Source organism: Ursus americanus, chromosome 19 (assembly GCF_024610735.1).
Source record: "Ursus americanus isolate L20-20 chromosome 19, mUrsAme1.1.p, whole genome shotgun sequence".
Taxonomy (NCBI): domain Eukaryota; kingdom Metazoa; phylum Chordata; class Mammalia; order Carnivora; family Ursidae; genus Ursus; species Ursus americanus.
This window is the reverse complement of record NC_142145.1, coordinates 22,892,241-22,909,153: the sequence shown is the minus strand read 5'-3', so window position 1 is coordinate 22,909,153 and position 16,913 is coordinate 22,892,241. Positions and strand designations below refer to the sequence as shown.

General features: G+C 36.3%; 1 protein-coding gene across 3 annotated transcripts in view; it reads left to right on the top strand.

Moving 5' to 3' along the window:
* Positions 1 to 16,913, top strand: part of ME2 (malic enzyme 2) — a 50,538-nt gene that overhangs the window by 31,093 nt on the left and 2,532 nt on the right. For all 3 annotated transcript variants that reach the window (XM_045790119.2, XM_045790118.2, XM_087869797.1), the window contains 5 exons: positions 813 to 927; positions 3,199 to 3,341; positions 9,341 to 9,443; positions 14,190 to 14,260; positions 14,937 to 15,035. In XM_045790119.2, coding sequence (XP_045646075.1) covers positions 813 to 927; positions 3,199 to 3,341; positions 9,341 to 9,443; positions 14,190 to 14,260; positions 14,937 to 15,035 — 531 coding nt within the window. The remainder of the gene's footprint in view (positions 1 to 812; positions 928 to 3,198; positions 3,342 to 9,340; positions 9,444 to 14,189; positions 14,261 to 14,936; positions 15,036 to 16,913) is intronic.

Genomic DNA, 16,913 nt, shown 5'->3' with positions numbered 1-16,913 from the left:
CTGCTATGAGCCTGCTTCTTCCTCTCCCACTCCCCCTGCTTGTGTTCCCTCTCTCGCTGGCTGTCTCTATCTCTGTCAAATAAATAAAAAAAAAATCTTAAAAAATAAAAAAAAAATATGTTTCCTGGCCTTATAACACTACTAAGGCTTTAATTTTTATAGTTTTTGGCTTGGGATTTCGGGAAGAACGCATGTTTCTTCATTCAGCCATCTTGAACCAGAATTCCCTGTTCCTCTTGTTTCAGAACTCTTGCTAGTACAAGTCCATGATGTCTATTTGCAATTCTGAAATCCTAAAAACTCTGAAATTCCAAAGTTTTTTTGAAATTGGTAACAAATACGATTGACTTGAACTTATCTAGCAAAACCAGAGAGGGTATTTGTAGTCTTGACCTTTTCTACTTAGTGTACTAAATTTTGTTCAGTTTGGGGTGCTCATGGTGGGGGGGATTTATAATATTTGATATATTACCATAATACATGTCTAAAATATGAAAATATTTTACATCTAGCCCAGATGAGGGATTGTAAGTCTTTGTGCCATATTGGATTTAGAAGCACTTCACAAAGTAAATGAGTCTTTGAGAGGGACTTGGAAGTTTCTGGTTATGACCGGATTTGATTTATGTTTTATATCTGAGTTTTGTAGACACTGCAAGATAGAATTGGAAGATAGAGGCTGAAGAGGAAAGTAAATAAGAATGAAAAGACATTGCTATTGTAGAAACAATATGTGACTCATAATGATATCTTCTCAATTAATCCTCAGTAAGCATTTACTAAAAAATACTGTATTTTTCCCAAAACTTCAGGGGCGGAAAGCTAAAATAGAGAGTCATCAGGAACCATTTGCTCACTCAGCCCCAGGGAATATACCTGATACTTTCGAAGATGCAGTAAATATACTCAAGCCTTCAGCTATAATTGGTAAGTAGAGTTGTTGACAACTCATCGTATCACTTAACTATATGTTGCTCGTCATAACTACCATGCAGGAGTACTAAAAATGAAATGACCTATTTTATCTAGCTTTCAGCATATATAATGTGTTTTTCTGTGATAGCCTTTTGGTCATAGTGTGTAAAGTTCAATTAACAGATGTTGCCTGTACTCTTAAGTGCGGGAAGCTGTGCAATTGATCATGCTTTGCTTTTAGAGTTGGTGTGACTGCTGTGCTCAACACCTGAAAAAGACCAAGGTCATCTGACAGACTGAACCAAGAAAGTCCTATGCAGGGTCAAAGCTTTGCACTGGCAACAAAGCAGAAAGCTTTGGTATGTTTTGAGAGTCAGGCCCTGCATAGCTGACATCAGACTATGCCAAAATGTGTCATGGGGTTCACTCCAGAAAATGTAAAAGTCTTTATTTTTTTAAAGATTTTATTTATTTATTTTAGAGACAGAAAGAACATGCGAGTGGGGGGGTGGGGGGGTGGGAAGAGCAAAGGGAGAAGCAGACTCTGCGCCAAGCACAGAGCCTGATACAGGGGGACCCTGAGATCATGACTTGAGCTGAAACCAAGAGTTGGATGCTTAACCAACTGAGCCACCCAGGTGCCCCAGAAAATGTAAAAGTTTTTAAAAGAGGAGCTATTTAATTTCCTATATAGCTGTGAGATTAGAATCCGTAAGTTTTTAATAATTTTATCACTTTCTTGTAGAAGCCCTATTGAATGTTAAATAGTAAAACAGTCACAAACAGTAAGTTTCTATGGTTATTAGCTTCTTCATTGATTAGAACTCTTAATTTCTTAAAGCAAGAGGACATCTTGAAGATCACCCAGTCAATTTCCCTCAAAACTCAATATGAAAACCTAAGAATCTGTCCATGGATTCTATGTCTGGAGGGTCAAGGAAACAAAAATTTAAAATGTTTAATTCTTTTAGAACTCATAGACTCCTAAAAATATGTCCACATGCTTCTACATGGAGAAACACTGAATATAAATTCCTTTTTTACATAAGAAAAACAAGCACAGAGATGTTAAACAACTTGCCCAAGATTTGTGAAAGTTTCATATAGCCAGGAATGGCAGAGCAAGCACTAAAACTCTAGTCTCCAGATCAGTATTTTTCTTTATTGCATCAGTTTATAAAGTGGAATTGAAAATTAATTATTTTGACTGTTGAATATAAGTCTTCTTACTAGACGAACTGGCAAAGTACTCAGCTGAGGTATTGCTTGGTCATCCCCAGATTCCCATCACGGGCTGAGTACTCCTCATGCTTCCATAACACTGCATACTTGGCACCTGTTACAGGTTTTCTCATTTTCTGCTTACTTTGTTTTTCTCTCAACTGTAAGCTGCATTGTATTCATATTTATATCCCAGTGGCCTAATGCAGTGTCTGAGGCATTGTGGGGGCTTAGGAAAAGGTCATTAAATTGCATCAAGAAAGTAGATTGCTTTAGTCAAGATGATTTTTTATCCCTTCTGAATTCCTGTTATTTTGTAATGAATACCAGAGTTTAACAATTTAACATTTGAGATGCAAGTTTTTATCTTTTTAAAATTCATTTTTAATTGTGGTAAAATACATATAACATAAAATTTGCCATCATAACCACTTTTTTAAAATTTAAATTCAATTAGCCAACATATAGTACATCATTAGTTTCAGATGTAGAGTTCAGTAATTCATCAGTTGCGTATATCATAACTCTTTTTAAGTGTACGATTGGGTAGTGTCAAGTGCATTCACATTGTTGTGCAGCCAGTCTCTAAAACCCATTTTGAAAAACTGAAGCTCCATACCCATTAAACAAATACTTTCCCTAGCCCCTCGCTACCACCATTCTACTTTTTGTGTTTATGAATTTGACTACTCTGGGTATCTCATATAAGTGGAACCATACAGTATTTGCCCTTTTGTGACTGGCTTCTTTTGCTTAGCATAATGTCCTCAAAGTTCATTCATGTTGTAGCAAGTTTTATCTTCTTAATTAGACAGTGATGGAGATAGTCATACTCTTTTTTTATTTCCTACAATTTACTATGTTTGGGGTAAACAATAAATATTTTAGTGAAAACTTTTGGCATTTTATTGTTGTTTTCAGATTTGAGATTGTGTTCCATGGCATTTTCTCAGCAATACAAAATCTGTGCTTTTGTTGTATTAAACCTATTATAGAAATGTTGATAAGAATTGTTTTATGTTACATGTAAAGAAGTTGCTTTTCTCCCCTTATGTATTATAGGAGTTGCAGGAGCTGGCCGACTTTTCACTCCTAGCGTAATCAAAGCCATGGCTGATATCAATGAAAGGCCTGTAATATTTGCATTAAGCAATCCTACAGCAATGGCTGAATGCACGGCTGAAGAAGCATATACACTTACAGAGGTACTAATAATTGCACGAATTGGTTATGTCTATTATTTTCCTTCTATTAGCCTTAGTTATACATTCTTGCATAATTCTTTTCATGGATAACTGTAGAGATTACAGAATGCACCCATGGATCACTACTGCGTGTATGAATTCTGGAAGTTATTACCTTATATCTCCGTTTTAACACATTCATGTCTTGTGTGCTATTGTTGTGCATTTTAATTATATTTTAAATCCCAAAAAACGTTATTGTTCTAAACACAAAATATTCATTTCGATACATTTTAATATCTTCTCTTGCCATTCTGTTCATCCTATATGTCTGTGCCTTTATCTTGGGTCATTTTCCTTCTACCAGAAGAACTTCCCTTGAGTGTGGGTCTGATGAATTTCTCTCAGTAATCTCTTTATTTTGCCTTCATTTTGAAGGATATTTTTTCACTGTACATAGAAGTAAAAGTCCATAGAGATATTATTCTACTGTTTTCTGACTTCTGTTTTCCTTTTCATATATCATTTTGTCTTGGGTTTTGCCACAGTGAGCGTAGTTGTCTTTGTGTTTATTCCATCTGGGACTGCACGGCTCTCTCTACTGATGCCCTCTTTTGGGGCCTGTGTTGGAAATATCTGAGTTGGCTGCGTTCTCTGTCTCCCCTTGTGGGTCTCCAGTTGTAGAGTGTCAGACTTGTTCGCATATCTCACTTACCTCTTACACTACTTTCTGCATATTTCATCCTGTTGGCATACTGTGTGGGTTTTTTAAAGAATTTTATTTATTTGTTTGAGAGAGAAAGAGCAGAAGGAGGAGCAGAGGGAGAGGGACAAGCAGACTCTATGCTGAGCACAAAGCCCGACGCAGGGCTCGATCCCATGACTCTGAAATCACAACCTGAGCAGAAATCAAGAGTCGGACGCTTAACCGACTGAGCCACCCCGGCACCCCTGCATACTGTATTGTAATCTGGTGATTTTCTTTGGGTTTATCTTCCAGTTGCATATACTATTTTTAGCTATGCTAATCTGTTGCTAAGTTCTTAATTTTATTGTATTTTTCATTTGTAGAATTTTGATTTGACTATTTTTCTGATCAGTGACACAGACTTACAATAATATGTTATAGAAATAATCAATTCATGAATAAATTCTTCTTTCTTGCCCTCACATTAAATAAAACAATTCTTTTTACACTTCAAACGTATCTTCACTGTCGGTATTTGTCTTTATGAAGGCCATTGTTTTCAGTCATCTAACAGCCTTCAGGAACAAGTTTTTACTTTCATCCAAATCATTTAAGCTTTAGTTCTTCTGAATTTTTTGACACTGCCACAGGGTTCTATCCCAATTACAAGTATCTGTTCATTTGCCATTAGGACAGTTGGGTTTTTCCCTACTGTTCTGTAGGGATATATTTTTAATCTCCATAATGTAGTCACATTCTGTATTGTTCTTGTACGTGATCTTTAAGTGGGCCCAGGAAGCAATATTTAAAGGCTTGTTTACAATGATACCCAGCAGGAATAATTATTAGGTCATGTACTTCAGAATAGGTAACAAATCTATGATAAATGTTTTTGTCTCCACTCTTTTAAAAACGTCTTTTATTATGGAAAATTCCGAAAATATACAGAGGTGGAATAGTCTGATCACCTCCTCGTCAACCTTGTTTCTTCTACATCCTTCCCATCCTGGGTTATTTTGAAACAAATCTCAAGACATCATATCGTTTCGTTATAAATATTATAGTGTATCTCTTAAAAGTTAAAAGTTCTTTTAAAGATATAATCACAGTATCATTATCACACCTCACAACTTTTAACAGTAATTTTAAAATACTTCATCTTTCTGCATAGCTTATAGTTCTGCTCTAAAATATTCTGTCTTGTTATTTAATTTCTGAAATGTATGAATCATGATTAAAGTTAATGTCTGATAGCAAGAAATACTTAACTCTCTGTAAGTCCATTTCTATTATCTGTTTTTGTTTTTCTTCGTTATGCGGTCTTGTATTTTAGTAAACCTAGTTTTATTTTTGTTTTTTGTTTTCTTATTGAATGCTAGATGGTGTGGGTGAGCAATTGTAGCAGTAATTTGAGGCTCTGGGTGAAGGGGTCTTCCCTTTTCCTCTGGTGAGTGTTGCTCTGGAGCAGCTCATCATAATCTAATCAGGGTGTAGTCCATGGGGTGCCGGCTCTATTGCCACAGTTCACCCTTGCTCCCAGTGTGTACCCCTTTGAGCATGAATCAAAAGTCCTGGGGTATTTATTAGCACTCGTCATCCCTAGCAGCAGCCCCTGAACTTTACTTTTCTCTTTCTCTCATTGTGAGGCTCCTGACAGCTTTGTTGCTCAGGCTCCCAGCCACAGTTACTCCTTTTGAATTTCACGATCACCTTGAGGGGGAAAGCTTCAAGTGCTGGGCTCACAGACCTTGTTTTCCTATTCTTCTGCATCTGCCACACCCAGGCTCTCACTATCTTGATAGCACTGCTACTTTCTTAACAAATATTTTTAATGTATTTTATCCAGTTTCTCTCTTTGTTATCAGAAGGAGAATTGGTGTGAAACAGCCTAGATCATTGCCAGAGCAGAACCTTCTCAGAACTTTCCAGACTTAGTGTTCATGCTCCTTATGCCTTTAGCATTCTTTTTTTATCATTACCGAAAATTTTATTTTGATACATACATTCCCCCTCTAAATTCCTTTCACTTCATATTGCCACTCAGTTTAGTCAAAATAAATTCTCCTGACTATTGGTTTCCAACAGTTATAGTAGTCACTGAAACTTCTAATAGTTATTGAAATCTTTTTCTTTGAAATCATCCACAAAATCAGCATCCAGATATTAAAAAAAAAAAATCAGCCTCTTTAGTATACTGTCTTATCGTTTTACCAAAGTGTGGTATCCTGTTTACCAGTCTTTAGTACTTAAAACTAATGGTTATTGCCCCAAAAAGTAAATCTTAGTCTTATACAACGACTGATAAATATACTTATGTATCAGTGGGTTTTGGCATTTTAGAAATAGAAAAAAATGTAAATGTTTTGGGCAGCAGTAGTATATCACTAGAAGATTGCCCAAACATTTAAGAATTTTTTTTTGAATAAATACTATTGTAAGAGCTGTGCATTATTGGAATGAATAAAAATCCTCCAAGGAGACTAGTTTGATATATTGTATTCCATCAGTTCTAAGATGAAATTTTTTCTCAATATTGTATTACCTCCTAAAAATGATAAAAAAGTATTGTGTCATAGTTTAATTTTACATAATTGCTTCTTAGTGTTAGATAAAATAACGGCATAAATTACGTATTTGCAGTCACCTCTTAAATTTTTAGCGTCCTTTTGTTTTCAGTAGAGAGAAGTCTTGGTGTTACTCTAACACCCTCTGCTGCTTAGTGAGAGAAATACTTTATTTTAATTCTTGAACTTCAGAATGAACACTTGGTTATGGTTAAGATCCAGCTACATTTAAACTGTAGGTTGATTATGAAAGAAAAAAAAAATAGCCTGAAGAAGATGAACTGCTGTAGAATCTTGCCATTCTAGAGAAGATACCCAAGATCTTTCTAAATCTCCAAATTTACTGCTATCATGAGAATGTAACATTTTTCTTATAAAGAGTTGATATTGTATAAAACATGTTATAAAGCTATTAAAATTAGTGGTATCACAAAAAGAATCTATATTATTACATGCATTATCATTGTAATGATATATGGCTTTAACCATGAACTGATTTTAATCTTCAAAGAAACACAATTTCATCACAAGTAGAGCTATGCTTAGAACAGGTAGAGAATGATCATAGCTATCTGTAGAAAATGATACAGCCGCCTGACACTGTAGCTTCAGGATGGTCACCTGGGCGCAGCACTAGCACAGTTAGATAGCTTCTACCCTTTGTGTCATGTTGAAACTGAAAGTATGTCTTATAAAAGTAATAATTAATACATATTGTAGATCTTCAGATGGTCCAAAGGGTCAAATTGTTGACTGTTAAATCCACTAATGCAAGGATCCACTATACTTCAGAGAATAATTAGCCTTGGTATAACACACATTTTTGGATCTAGAGATAAGACAAGGCATTGTCTAAACACGTACTATTCTGTCCAGTGTTCAGGTGCCATGTCAGTTTGTCCATCCTACTGTGTGGAGATAGTTCAGTTTTCTGTAAACCATTTCTTACTTAATCCAGGTAGCTGTTTAAACATGACTTACTTTTGGTGTACCTGGGTGGCTCAGTCGGTTAAGCAGCTGACTCTTGATTTCAGCTTGGGTCATGATCTTGGGGTTGTGGGATCGAGCCTGGTGTCGGACTCTGTGTTTAGCACGGAGTCTGCTTGGGACTGGCTTTCCCTCTCCCTCTCTCTAAAATACATAAATAAGTCTTTAAAAAATAAATAAAAATTAAAAAATAAAAGAACTAAACATGACTTACTTTAGTCATACTTCAAGTATTCCGAGATAGATTATCCTGTTTGAGAACTACTGTTTTCTTGCTCTTTGTGGTTTCTTGCCAAGGAGGAGTGGAGCAGATGGGATTTGTGGTAGGGAAATGATACTTAAAGGATTTATAGGGGCATCTGGATGGCTCAGTTGGTTAAGCGTCTGCCTTCGGCTCAATCCCAGGGTCCCTGGGATTGAGCCCTAGGTCCCTGCTCAGCGGGGAGCCTGCTTTTCCCTTTCCCTCTGCTGCTCCCCTGCTTATGCACTCTCTTGCTCTCTCTCTTTCTCTCTCTCTCAAATAAAATCTTTAAAAAAAAATAAAGGATTTATAAATTTACTTTCAGGTACTCTTCAATTTCACAGGTATCAAATTCTTTTAGAAATATTGACTATGGGGTGCCTGGGTGGTTTAAGCGTCTGCCTTTGGCTCAGGTCATGATCTCATGGTCTTGGGATGGAGCCCCAGTAGGGAGTCTGCTTCTTCCTTTGCCCCTCCCCTGCTCATGTGTGCTCGATTGCTCTCTCTCTCTCAGATAAATAAATAAAATCTTTTTTAAAATAAAGAAATAGCGAGGGGCGCCTGGGTGGCACAGCGGTTAAAGCGTCTGCCTTCGGCTCAGGGCGTGATCCCGGCGTTCCGGGTTCGAGCCCCACGTCAGGCTCCTCCTCTATGAGCCTGCTTCTTCCTCTCCCACTCCTCCTGCTTGTGTTCCCTCTCTCGCTGGCTGTCTCTATCTCTGTCGAATAAATAAATAAAAAAAAAAATCTTTAAAAAAAATAAATAAATAAAAAATAAAGAAATAGCGAATATTCTAGCAACATTATATGCCATTGTTGAGCGCAGTGCTAAAATTTGGTGACTTATTTTTCTTCAACAAGGCAACATGGTGTATTTTTCTGGGGTAATAGTCTAGTTATACCATACATCTGTTGCGTAAACTGCCCACCCAGGGCATTATTAGCATAATAGAGAGACCATGGGCTTTGGAATAAAAAAAAATCTGGATTCAAGTTTAACTGCTTCAATTGTAATGTGTGACTTTTTACAAAGTACTTGGAAGTCTAAGCTATAGTTTTCTGAGATTCTTTTTTTTTATATCAGTGAGATGGAGATGATGATAATCTCATAAGGCTTTATGTGCAGGCTAAACTGAGTTAACACATACAAAGCACCTGGTACAGAGCCAAAGATAGACGTACAGTCAGTGATCACAGTTTAATTTTTGATGTGTTCCCCTTCATTCACAGATGTTGAGAGCCATGTGTATTATTCAGGATGGTATTTGTTGGCCCATCTACATTTTAAACTTTTTAAAGGAAATAGAAATGTGAGGTTTTTAGTTTATTAGTGGACCATTTTCAATTTTATTTGAATGTGTGCTATGCATAAAAACTCATTCTGATAAGAATTTTAATGAAAGATTATGTTATATAGTAAATTATGCCTGTTTGCAAGTAATATATTGGTCTGTTTTAGTACAGGATTTAATTTTGTTTTGATTCACCTCAGTGTTAGTCCACGTGAATTTACAAATTGAGCTTATTTCATTTCTTAACAGGGAAGGTGTTTGTTTGCCAGTGGCAGTCCATTTGAGCCAGTGAAACTCAGTGACGGACAACTCTTTACACCAGGCCAAGGAAACAATGTGTATATTTTTCCAGGTAAGTGCCACCATTATTTATGTTAAAAATAATGGTGTTACATCTTTTTTAAAAAAAAGATTTTATTTATTTATTTGACAGAAAGAGATAGGAAGAGAGGAAACGCAAGAATGGGGGGAGCTGGAGAGTGAGAAGCAGGCTGGAGAGGGAGAAGCAGGCTCCCCTCTGAGCAGGTAGCCCAATGCAGGGCTGGATCCCAGGACGCTGGGATCATGACCTGAGCCAAAGGCAGATGCTTAATGACTGAGCCACCCAGGCGCCCCTATACCACATCTTCTTTATCCATTCCATGTAGTTGATAGGCAACCTGCAGAATGAGAGATATTTGCAAATTACATATCTGATAACCCAGAGATCATGACCTGAGCTGAAACCAAGAGACAGATGTTTAACTGACTGAATCACCCAGGCACCCTGCACAGCAGACTACTTCTTGTGACCCATGTTGTCCTCTCTCTCATGCATATGTGCTATTTCTGTCTTGGTGCTATATTCCTCTCTGTCTTGGTCTCATTTTTCTGGAGTACATCTTTTGAAAAAGCGTGGATGAAAACTTCCTGAGTTTTTTTCCATATCTTAAAAATGTCTCTTTTGTCTTCTCACTTGATAGTTTGGTTGGATAGAGATTTGTAGATTGAAAGTCATTCCCTCAGATCTTTGAAAATATTTCTCCACTTTTAGTGTTGCTGTGAGAAATCTGATGTCATTGAGATTCTCATTTCTTTATCCATACTAGCTTTTTCTCCCTAAAAATATTTAAAATTTTCTCTTTAGATTTCTGAGAGGTTACCAGGATGCATCCAGGTTTGGGCTTATTTCCATTTATTATGCACATCTGTATGGGGGCCAGTTCACTATATCTTCTTTTCCAAAGGATTTTTTTTTTTCTTTCTCATTTCTTTCCTTACATTATTTCTGTTTTTCTCTTATAGAACTTTGTTAGACCATGGTCAATTACCTCAGTTGTCCTTGACTTATAAATTTTATTTCACATTTTCAACTCTGCCTTTTTTAAATTCTGTAATGTGGGGGAGTTCTGTGGCATTCATTCATTCATCTGTTTTTTAGCACTTTTTGTGTACATTTAAAAAATCTTTTTTTATGGGGTGCCTGCCTGGCTTAATCCATAGAACACGCAACTCTTGATCTCAGGGCTGTGAATTCAAGTCCCACGTGTGGGCATGGAGCCTACTTAAAATAAAAACTAAAAACAACAACAAAAAAGTCTGTTCTTAATTATAAAACTTTTCAAACACACACAAAAGCAGAGAGAAGAATGAAGTCCCATGTTCCAATCTCCCACATTTCAGCAGTTATCAACATGTAACCATATTTTCCTAACCATTCCTTCCTCTTTGGGTTATTTTAAAGCAAATCAGAGACATCATATAATTTCATTTGTAACTACTGCAGTATGTATCTCCAAAAAAGTAATTTTTTAAATTAAACATAACCATAATGCTCGTATCATACCACATGAAATTAACATTTGCTTAATATCATATATCATCTGTTCAGTAGGCTCAAATATTATTTTTTCATTCCCAGTACCTTTATCTTATCTTAAAATCACTCTTTTTAAATAGCCACTTTTTTTTAAAAGGTTACAGGATCCTTTTGAGTTTCTTCTGAGAGCTAAAATTCTTTTAAATATTTCTTCCTTTGTGCTGTTCATTTTCTATAAATTTCTTTTTTTTTTAAAGATTTTATTTATTTATTTGACAGAGATAGAGATAGAGACAGCCAGCGAGAGAGGGAACACAAGCAGGGGGAGTGGGAGAGGAAGAAGCAGGCTCATAGCAGAGGAGCCTGATGTGGGGCTCGATCCCACAACGCCGGGATCACGTCCTGAGCCGAAGGCAGATGCTTAACCGCTGTGCCACCCAGGCGCCCCGATTTTCTATAAATCTGATGATCCTTAGTTGTTCATTCGTTTTAATGAAAGACTATGTTGGATTTGGCCTGAATTTCCTTTGTCTTCTTGTGGGCCTCTCCCTGAACAGCTGGCAGTAGGCTCTAAGATTTCACGACAGGTAGATTTTTAGTGTACGTAGGCTAGCATCAAGCAAGCATGTTATAACTGTTGTCAAAGTAAAGAAGACTTTTAGCCTGAATATTCCAGTGCTTTTGTGTATGAATTTTCCTCCTTTTCCTCCCATGTAGCTGTTTAATGTGTAGAGTTCTACCGTGTTTGGCTCTTGAGACATAGTGTCTGTAATAGAAACTCTCCCATCACCAGTGATCTCTTTCTAGAACTTGATAATGTTCAAAATCAGTCTGTTCTATCCAACAATATTTCTGTGACATAAAGGCATAAGAGCATGGAAAAGAATACTTTTCTACTGATTTTAACAAAGTCATTTTCTGAATCTTATTTAACTAATAAGGAATTTGGCAATTTATTATTTTTATACACTACAAAGTCCTAACTTTATTATTAACCATTACCAGCACTATAAATATAGATGTAAAAATGACCTGGTAGTAAAGGTAAAAATGGACTTTTAAGCAGGAGGGCAAAAGTCTGTTGATAAAAAAAAAAAAAAAAGTATAGGGCTCCAGTAATGTTTGAATTACCTGGTCCAGCAATTATAACTGAATGAAGTAACAACAAAAATAAAAACTTTAAGGGGTCAAAAGATAAGTCAATATCTAACAAGATATTGACTAATAAAATACTCCGGGAATTCTGGATCAAGAGTAGGAAGAGAACTAGGGCTCAGAAAACTAGCATGTGAAGGACTTTTGTACTGGAAGTGTTCTCTGATCAGCAAGAAATCACTGAGCAGAAAAACAGTGCTTTTCATGGAAGGGAGGGCAAGCGTTAGAGTCTGGCATCTACTGAGAATGGGATTCTATGTGAATCACTAGCGGGCTGAAACCCTAAAGGCTGTACCCTGGGATAGGGTATTGTTTGCACTATCACGTGGATGGTCTAGAAAACCTCAGGACTTTGTTCTGGCTTACCAGCACCCACAAGTGACTGGCAGAAGCAAACAAATCTTCTGTGGAACAAGATAACACTATCCTTTTCTTCAAGTTACTTTAACAAATCTTGAAATACATCTCCAGTTAAAAAATAAAAGATAAAGACACACGTACAGAGACAAGACAGAAGAAGCCAAAAGTATCAGAAACAGCAGCAAAACTCTGGAATTCTAGATATCAAACAGGTGCTATGAAACAAATATGCTTATTGTGTTTATGGAGATAAAAGCCAAGCTTGAAAGATTCATCCAAGTAACACTAAATTGTAGAATTGAAAAATAAAATAAATTTAGGAACTCAGTGAATGAGACTTATAGCAGATTAGACTAAAGAGAATTAAACTATAAGGTCAGAAGAAATGATTCAGAGACCAAAAAAAGAGAAAAATATAGAAAAACAGATATATACCTTTAATTGAAATACTTTATTGTATAGTCCCAGAAGATGAGCATGAGAATGAAGCAGAGGCGATATTTATAGGCTTCCCAGCTGAGAATATCTTAGAACCTGTTGAATGACCTCAATACACAATATTGACATGAAACCAGTGAAACCCGTGTGGGATAAATAAAAGGAAGGCCACATCTAGGAACATCATTGTGAGGCTTCGGCAAACAACAACAAGGAGAAGACTACGAATGCAGCCAGAGCAAAAAGATTTCCTTGAAAGAAGCAACTCTAATAGCTTATCAGTTAAGTAGAGTGAAACCCTTACAAGGGACCTGCATTGTCTGGCGGGAGGGTAAATTAGAATTTACATAAGGAATTTACATAAGGGTGCATGTTATACATTTTAGGAAAACCACTAGAAGACTAGAAAAACTTCCCAGCTATGGTGAGAGAATGTTAGGGGAGGAAATGAAATGATTTTTTAAAAATCCAATAGTCAAGAATGAAGAGGAAAAGAAGGAACATAGAATAGACAAGACAAATATCAGAAGACAATAGATTTTGCCCCAAGCATTTAAGGAACTGTATTAGCTGTGGAAGGAAGAGAGTACATGAGGTGACTGAGACCCTGGATGATTCAGGGAATCGAATGCGTATTTCAGTGTGAAATAATTTTAAGTACTGAAAAAGTAAAATAAGGAGAACAGGACAGTAACTTCAGGGAAAACCAAAAGTTATGTAGAAGAGTAGAAATAATCACGACAGTGTTAATAATGGCTCTGCTGTGAGTAACACTCATGAAGCCATAATAATACAAACGTTGATTACTGATTGATTCAGCCAAAATGGTGCTCTAACCATCCTGGAAGAAGGGACGAGGCTGGAAATGTGAAAGAAAGCCAAGTACTTTTTTCCTACAGGAAGGAGTGGGTGATCTATAAAACTCAAAGTCAATCAATACAAGCAAGCTGTTTGAGAGAAAGAAATATAAAAATCAGCTAAAAGAATTGAAAGTAGCTGCCTCTCTAGAACAAGAAGTGGAAGGGTTAGAGGTGGGCTGGGAATTGATGTTTCTTGTAACAAGTGTTGATGAATTGTATGCATTGTAATTTTGCTAATTGTAAAAACTAAATTGAGAAAAGCCATTTGATATTTCTAAGGTTATTCTAGGAGATAAGAATTGTAACAGTTAACAAAGATCATTTGATTTTAACTCTCAGATTTGTTTTCTCTTGGCTGCTTTGTTTGGGGGGGTGCGTCTGGGGGTAGTGGTTACCATTAACTTGCTTTAAGTCTGGGAATTTATTTGGTTCCTTTCATAATTTGAAAAGTGACCTTACTAAATTAACTATTTAAAATGTTTTGTAGGCGTGGCTTTAGCTGTTATTCTCTGTAACACCCGGCATATTAGTGACCATGTTTTCCTAGAAGCTGCAAAGGTAAATGTTTTAAATATTGTTTGGCTCTTTTATCAGGTTGAATTATAAAGATGAGTGGATCTTAATTAAAAGCAGAGAGAGAAAATAGGTTAAATCTGCCTTATGAATGGAAAGGAAGTTATTCATTTGTTGCTTTTTTGATTTGGCTATCTACTTTTGCATAAGATTAATTTTTTATCATGATTTTTCAAATGTTTGAATGTTAAGGTATGAATCCTTTCATATTTACAACACGTACTATACGTGTTGCGTATATACATCTGAAGGTAATATATTGTGACAACATAGATAAATGTAACACCTTCATTTTTTTAATGGACAAATACTAGTTTATTTGGAGTGTGCTGGCCTATTAGAGTGCCAGACCGTAATATGAGTTTTGAAGAATTCACATTAATACAGATTTTAATGTTTATTTTCATAGTAACTGATGTAATTATGCCAAACTTTGTATGTATTAAGTAGAATATGTCAATAAACCCTTCAGTCTGGTTATTTCTTGTTTAGTGGTGAACAATTTTAATCTCTGCAATGCTTTAAGCATATTCCTGCTAAAAATAAGGAGAATTATGTTACCTGTATTATTTTCTGCTCCCCAAACCCCTTTTCCATTTTATTAGGTCCTTAGCCTGTGTTATTTAAACAAACAAAAATAAAATGTTATTTTTCTCTTCAGGCTCTGGCAAATCAATTGACAGATAAAGAGCTAGCTCAAGGGAGACTTTACCCACCACTTGCTGATATTCAGGAAGTTTCTCTTAACATCGCTATTAAAGTAAGTATTAATTTACACTTCATATAAATTTTAATGACGTTTAAGATTTATTTATTTGAGAGAAGGAGAGCAGGGGGAGAGACAGAGGGTGAGGGGAAAGAATCTCAGGCAGACTAGACTCCCCTGCTGAGCAGGGAGCCCAATGTGGGGCTTGATCCCAGAACCCTGAGATTATGACCTGAGCCAAAGGCAGACACTTAACTGACTGAGCCACCCAGGCGCCCCTGGGGGGGAATCCACACCTTTTAAATTATTGTGGTATGGGGGTACCTGGCTGGCTTAGTCAGTAGAGAGTGCAACCTGACTTGGGAGTTGTGAGTTGGCTGCAAAGATTACTCAAAAATCTAGGGGCGCCTGGGTGGCGCAGTTGTTAAGCGTCTGCCTTCGGCTCAGGGCGTGATCCTGGCGTTGTGGGATCGAGCCCCACATCAGGCTCCTCTGCTGGGGGCCTGCTTCTTCCTCTCCCACTCCCCCTGCTTGTGTTCCCTCTCTCGCTGGCTGTCTCTATCTCTGTCAAATAAATAAATAAAATCTTAAAAAAAAAAAAAATAATCTTAAATAATAATTATTATAGTATGTAATAATGTGTATTATTTGATACTATATGTTTCCCATTATTATGGTTTTTCAGTATTTTCTTATCTATTTAAACTGTGCATTCTTTTGGATGAATTTTTCTATCAATTTTTTTAATTCAAAGGAAACTGTGCATCTGTGTATGAAACTATCGGACTTACAAATTAAATTAGTGAAATTGAGTCTTTGGTCCTGGCTCTTCCCTTCCCAACAGCACCTCTTCCCACACAGCACAGTCTGTTTCTTTTTTTAAGTCATTCAATATAATTTTGTTGTTTTCTTCTCTAAACGTGGTATGTTACTTAATACTTACTTGCTTTCCTAGATATTTAAAATTTTTTGTTCTTTATAATAAATGAAGATTTTTCTTTCCATATCTGTTTCCTCGCTTGTCATTTCTGGCATATAGGGAAGGTATTAATTTTTATGAATTTACTTGATAACTAGTTTGTTGAGCAATCTTAACTCTTTCAATTAACTGTTTTGGAATTTTGAATTTTGAATCATTTGCAAGTAATTTTTTTCTTCATTTTTTATGTATTGCTCTTTTTCTCCCCCCCTTAAGAGCAGTTTTAAGCAACTTATTGATAAGGCCATCCTTGTATTTTAATACTAAATGTGATACTAGCTTTTGGTTGAAGTAAATATTTTCTATCTTTTTAAAGAAGTCATCTTCATCCCTAGTTTACTAAGATTTTCTTAAACATCAGGATCAGATGTAGAATTTATCAACCACATTTTTGACTGTATACTGGTGATCATAAAATTTTTACCCCTTTGACTATAAATGTTATTCTTGCATTATTTTAACACTCATAAACTAAATAAAGATTGGGAATTAGAGGATGATATGTTTAAGAAATAACCACCGGGGGCACCTACATGCCTCAGTCAGTTGAACATCTGACTCTAAATTTCGGCTCAGGCCATGATCTCGGGGTCATGAGATCACGCCCCACATCAGACTCCACACTTGGTGGGGAGTCTGCTTGAGATTCTCTTCCTCTCCCTCTGCCCTTCCTCCCTCTCATGCACGCTCTTTCGTGCTCTCTCTCTCACATAAATAATCTTTAAAAATAATCTTAAAAAAAAAAAAAAAAGAACAGCCAGCCCGGGGGCACCTGGCTGGCTCAATCAATGGAAGATGCAACTCTTCATCTTGGAGATGTGAGTTCGAGCCCCATGATGAGTGTAGAGATTACTTTAAAATAACATCTTAAAAAAATAACAGCCAATCCAGTTGAGCTGGAATCTAAAGTATAGGTAGGAAAATGGCATCATACAGGATTTGCAAGTTATCTT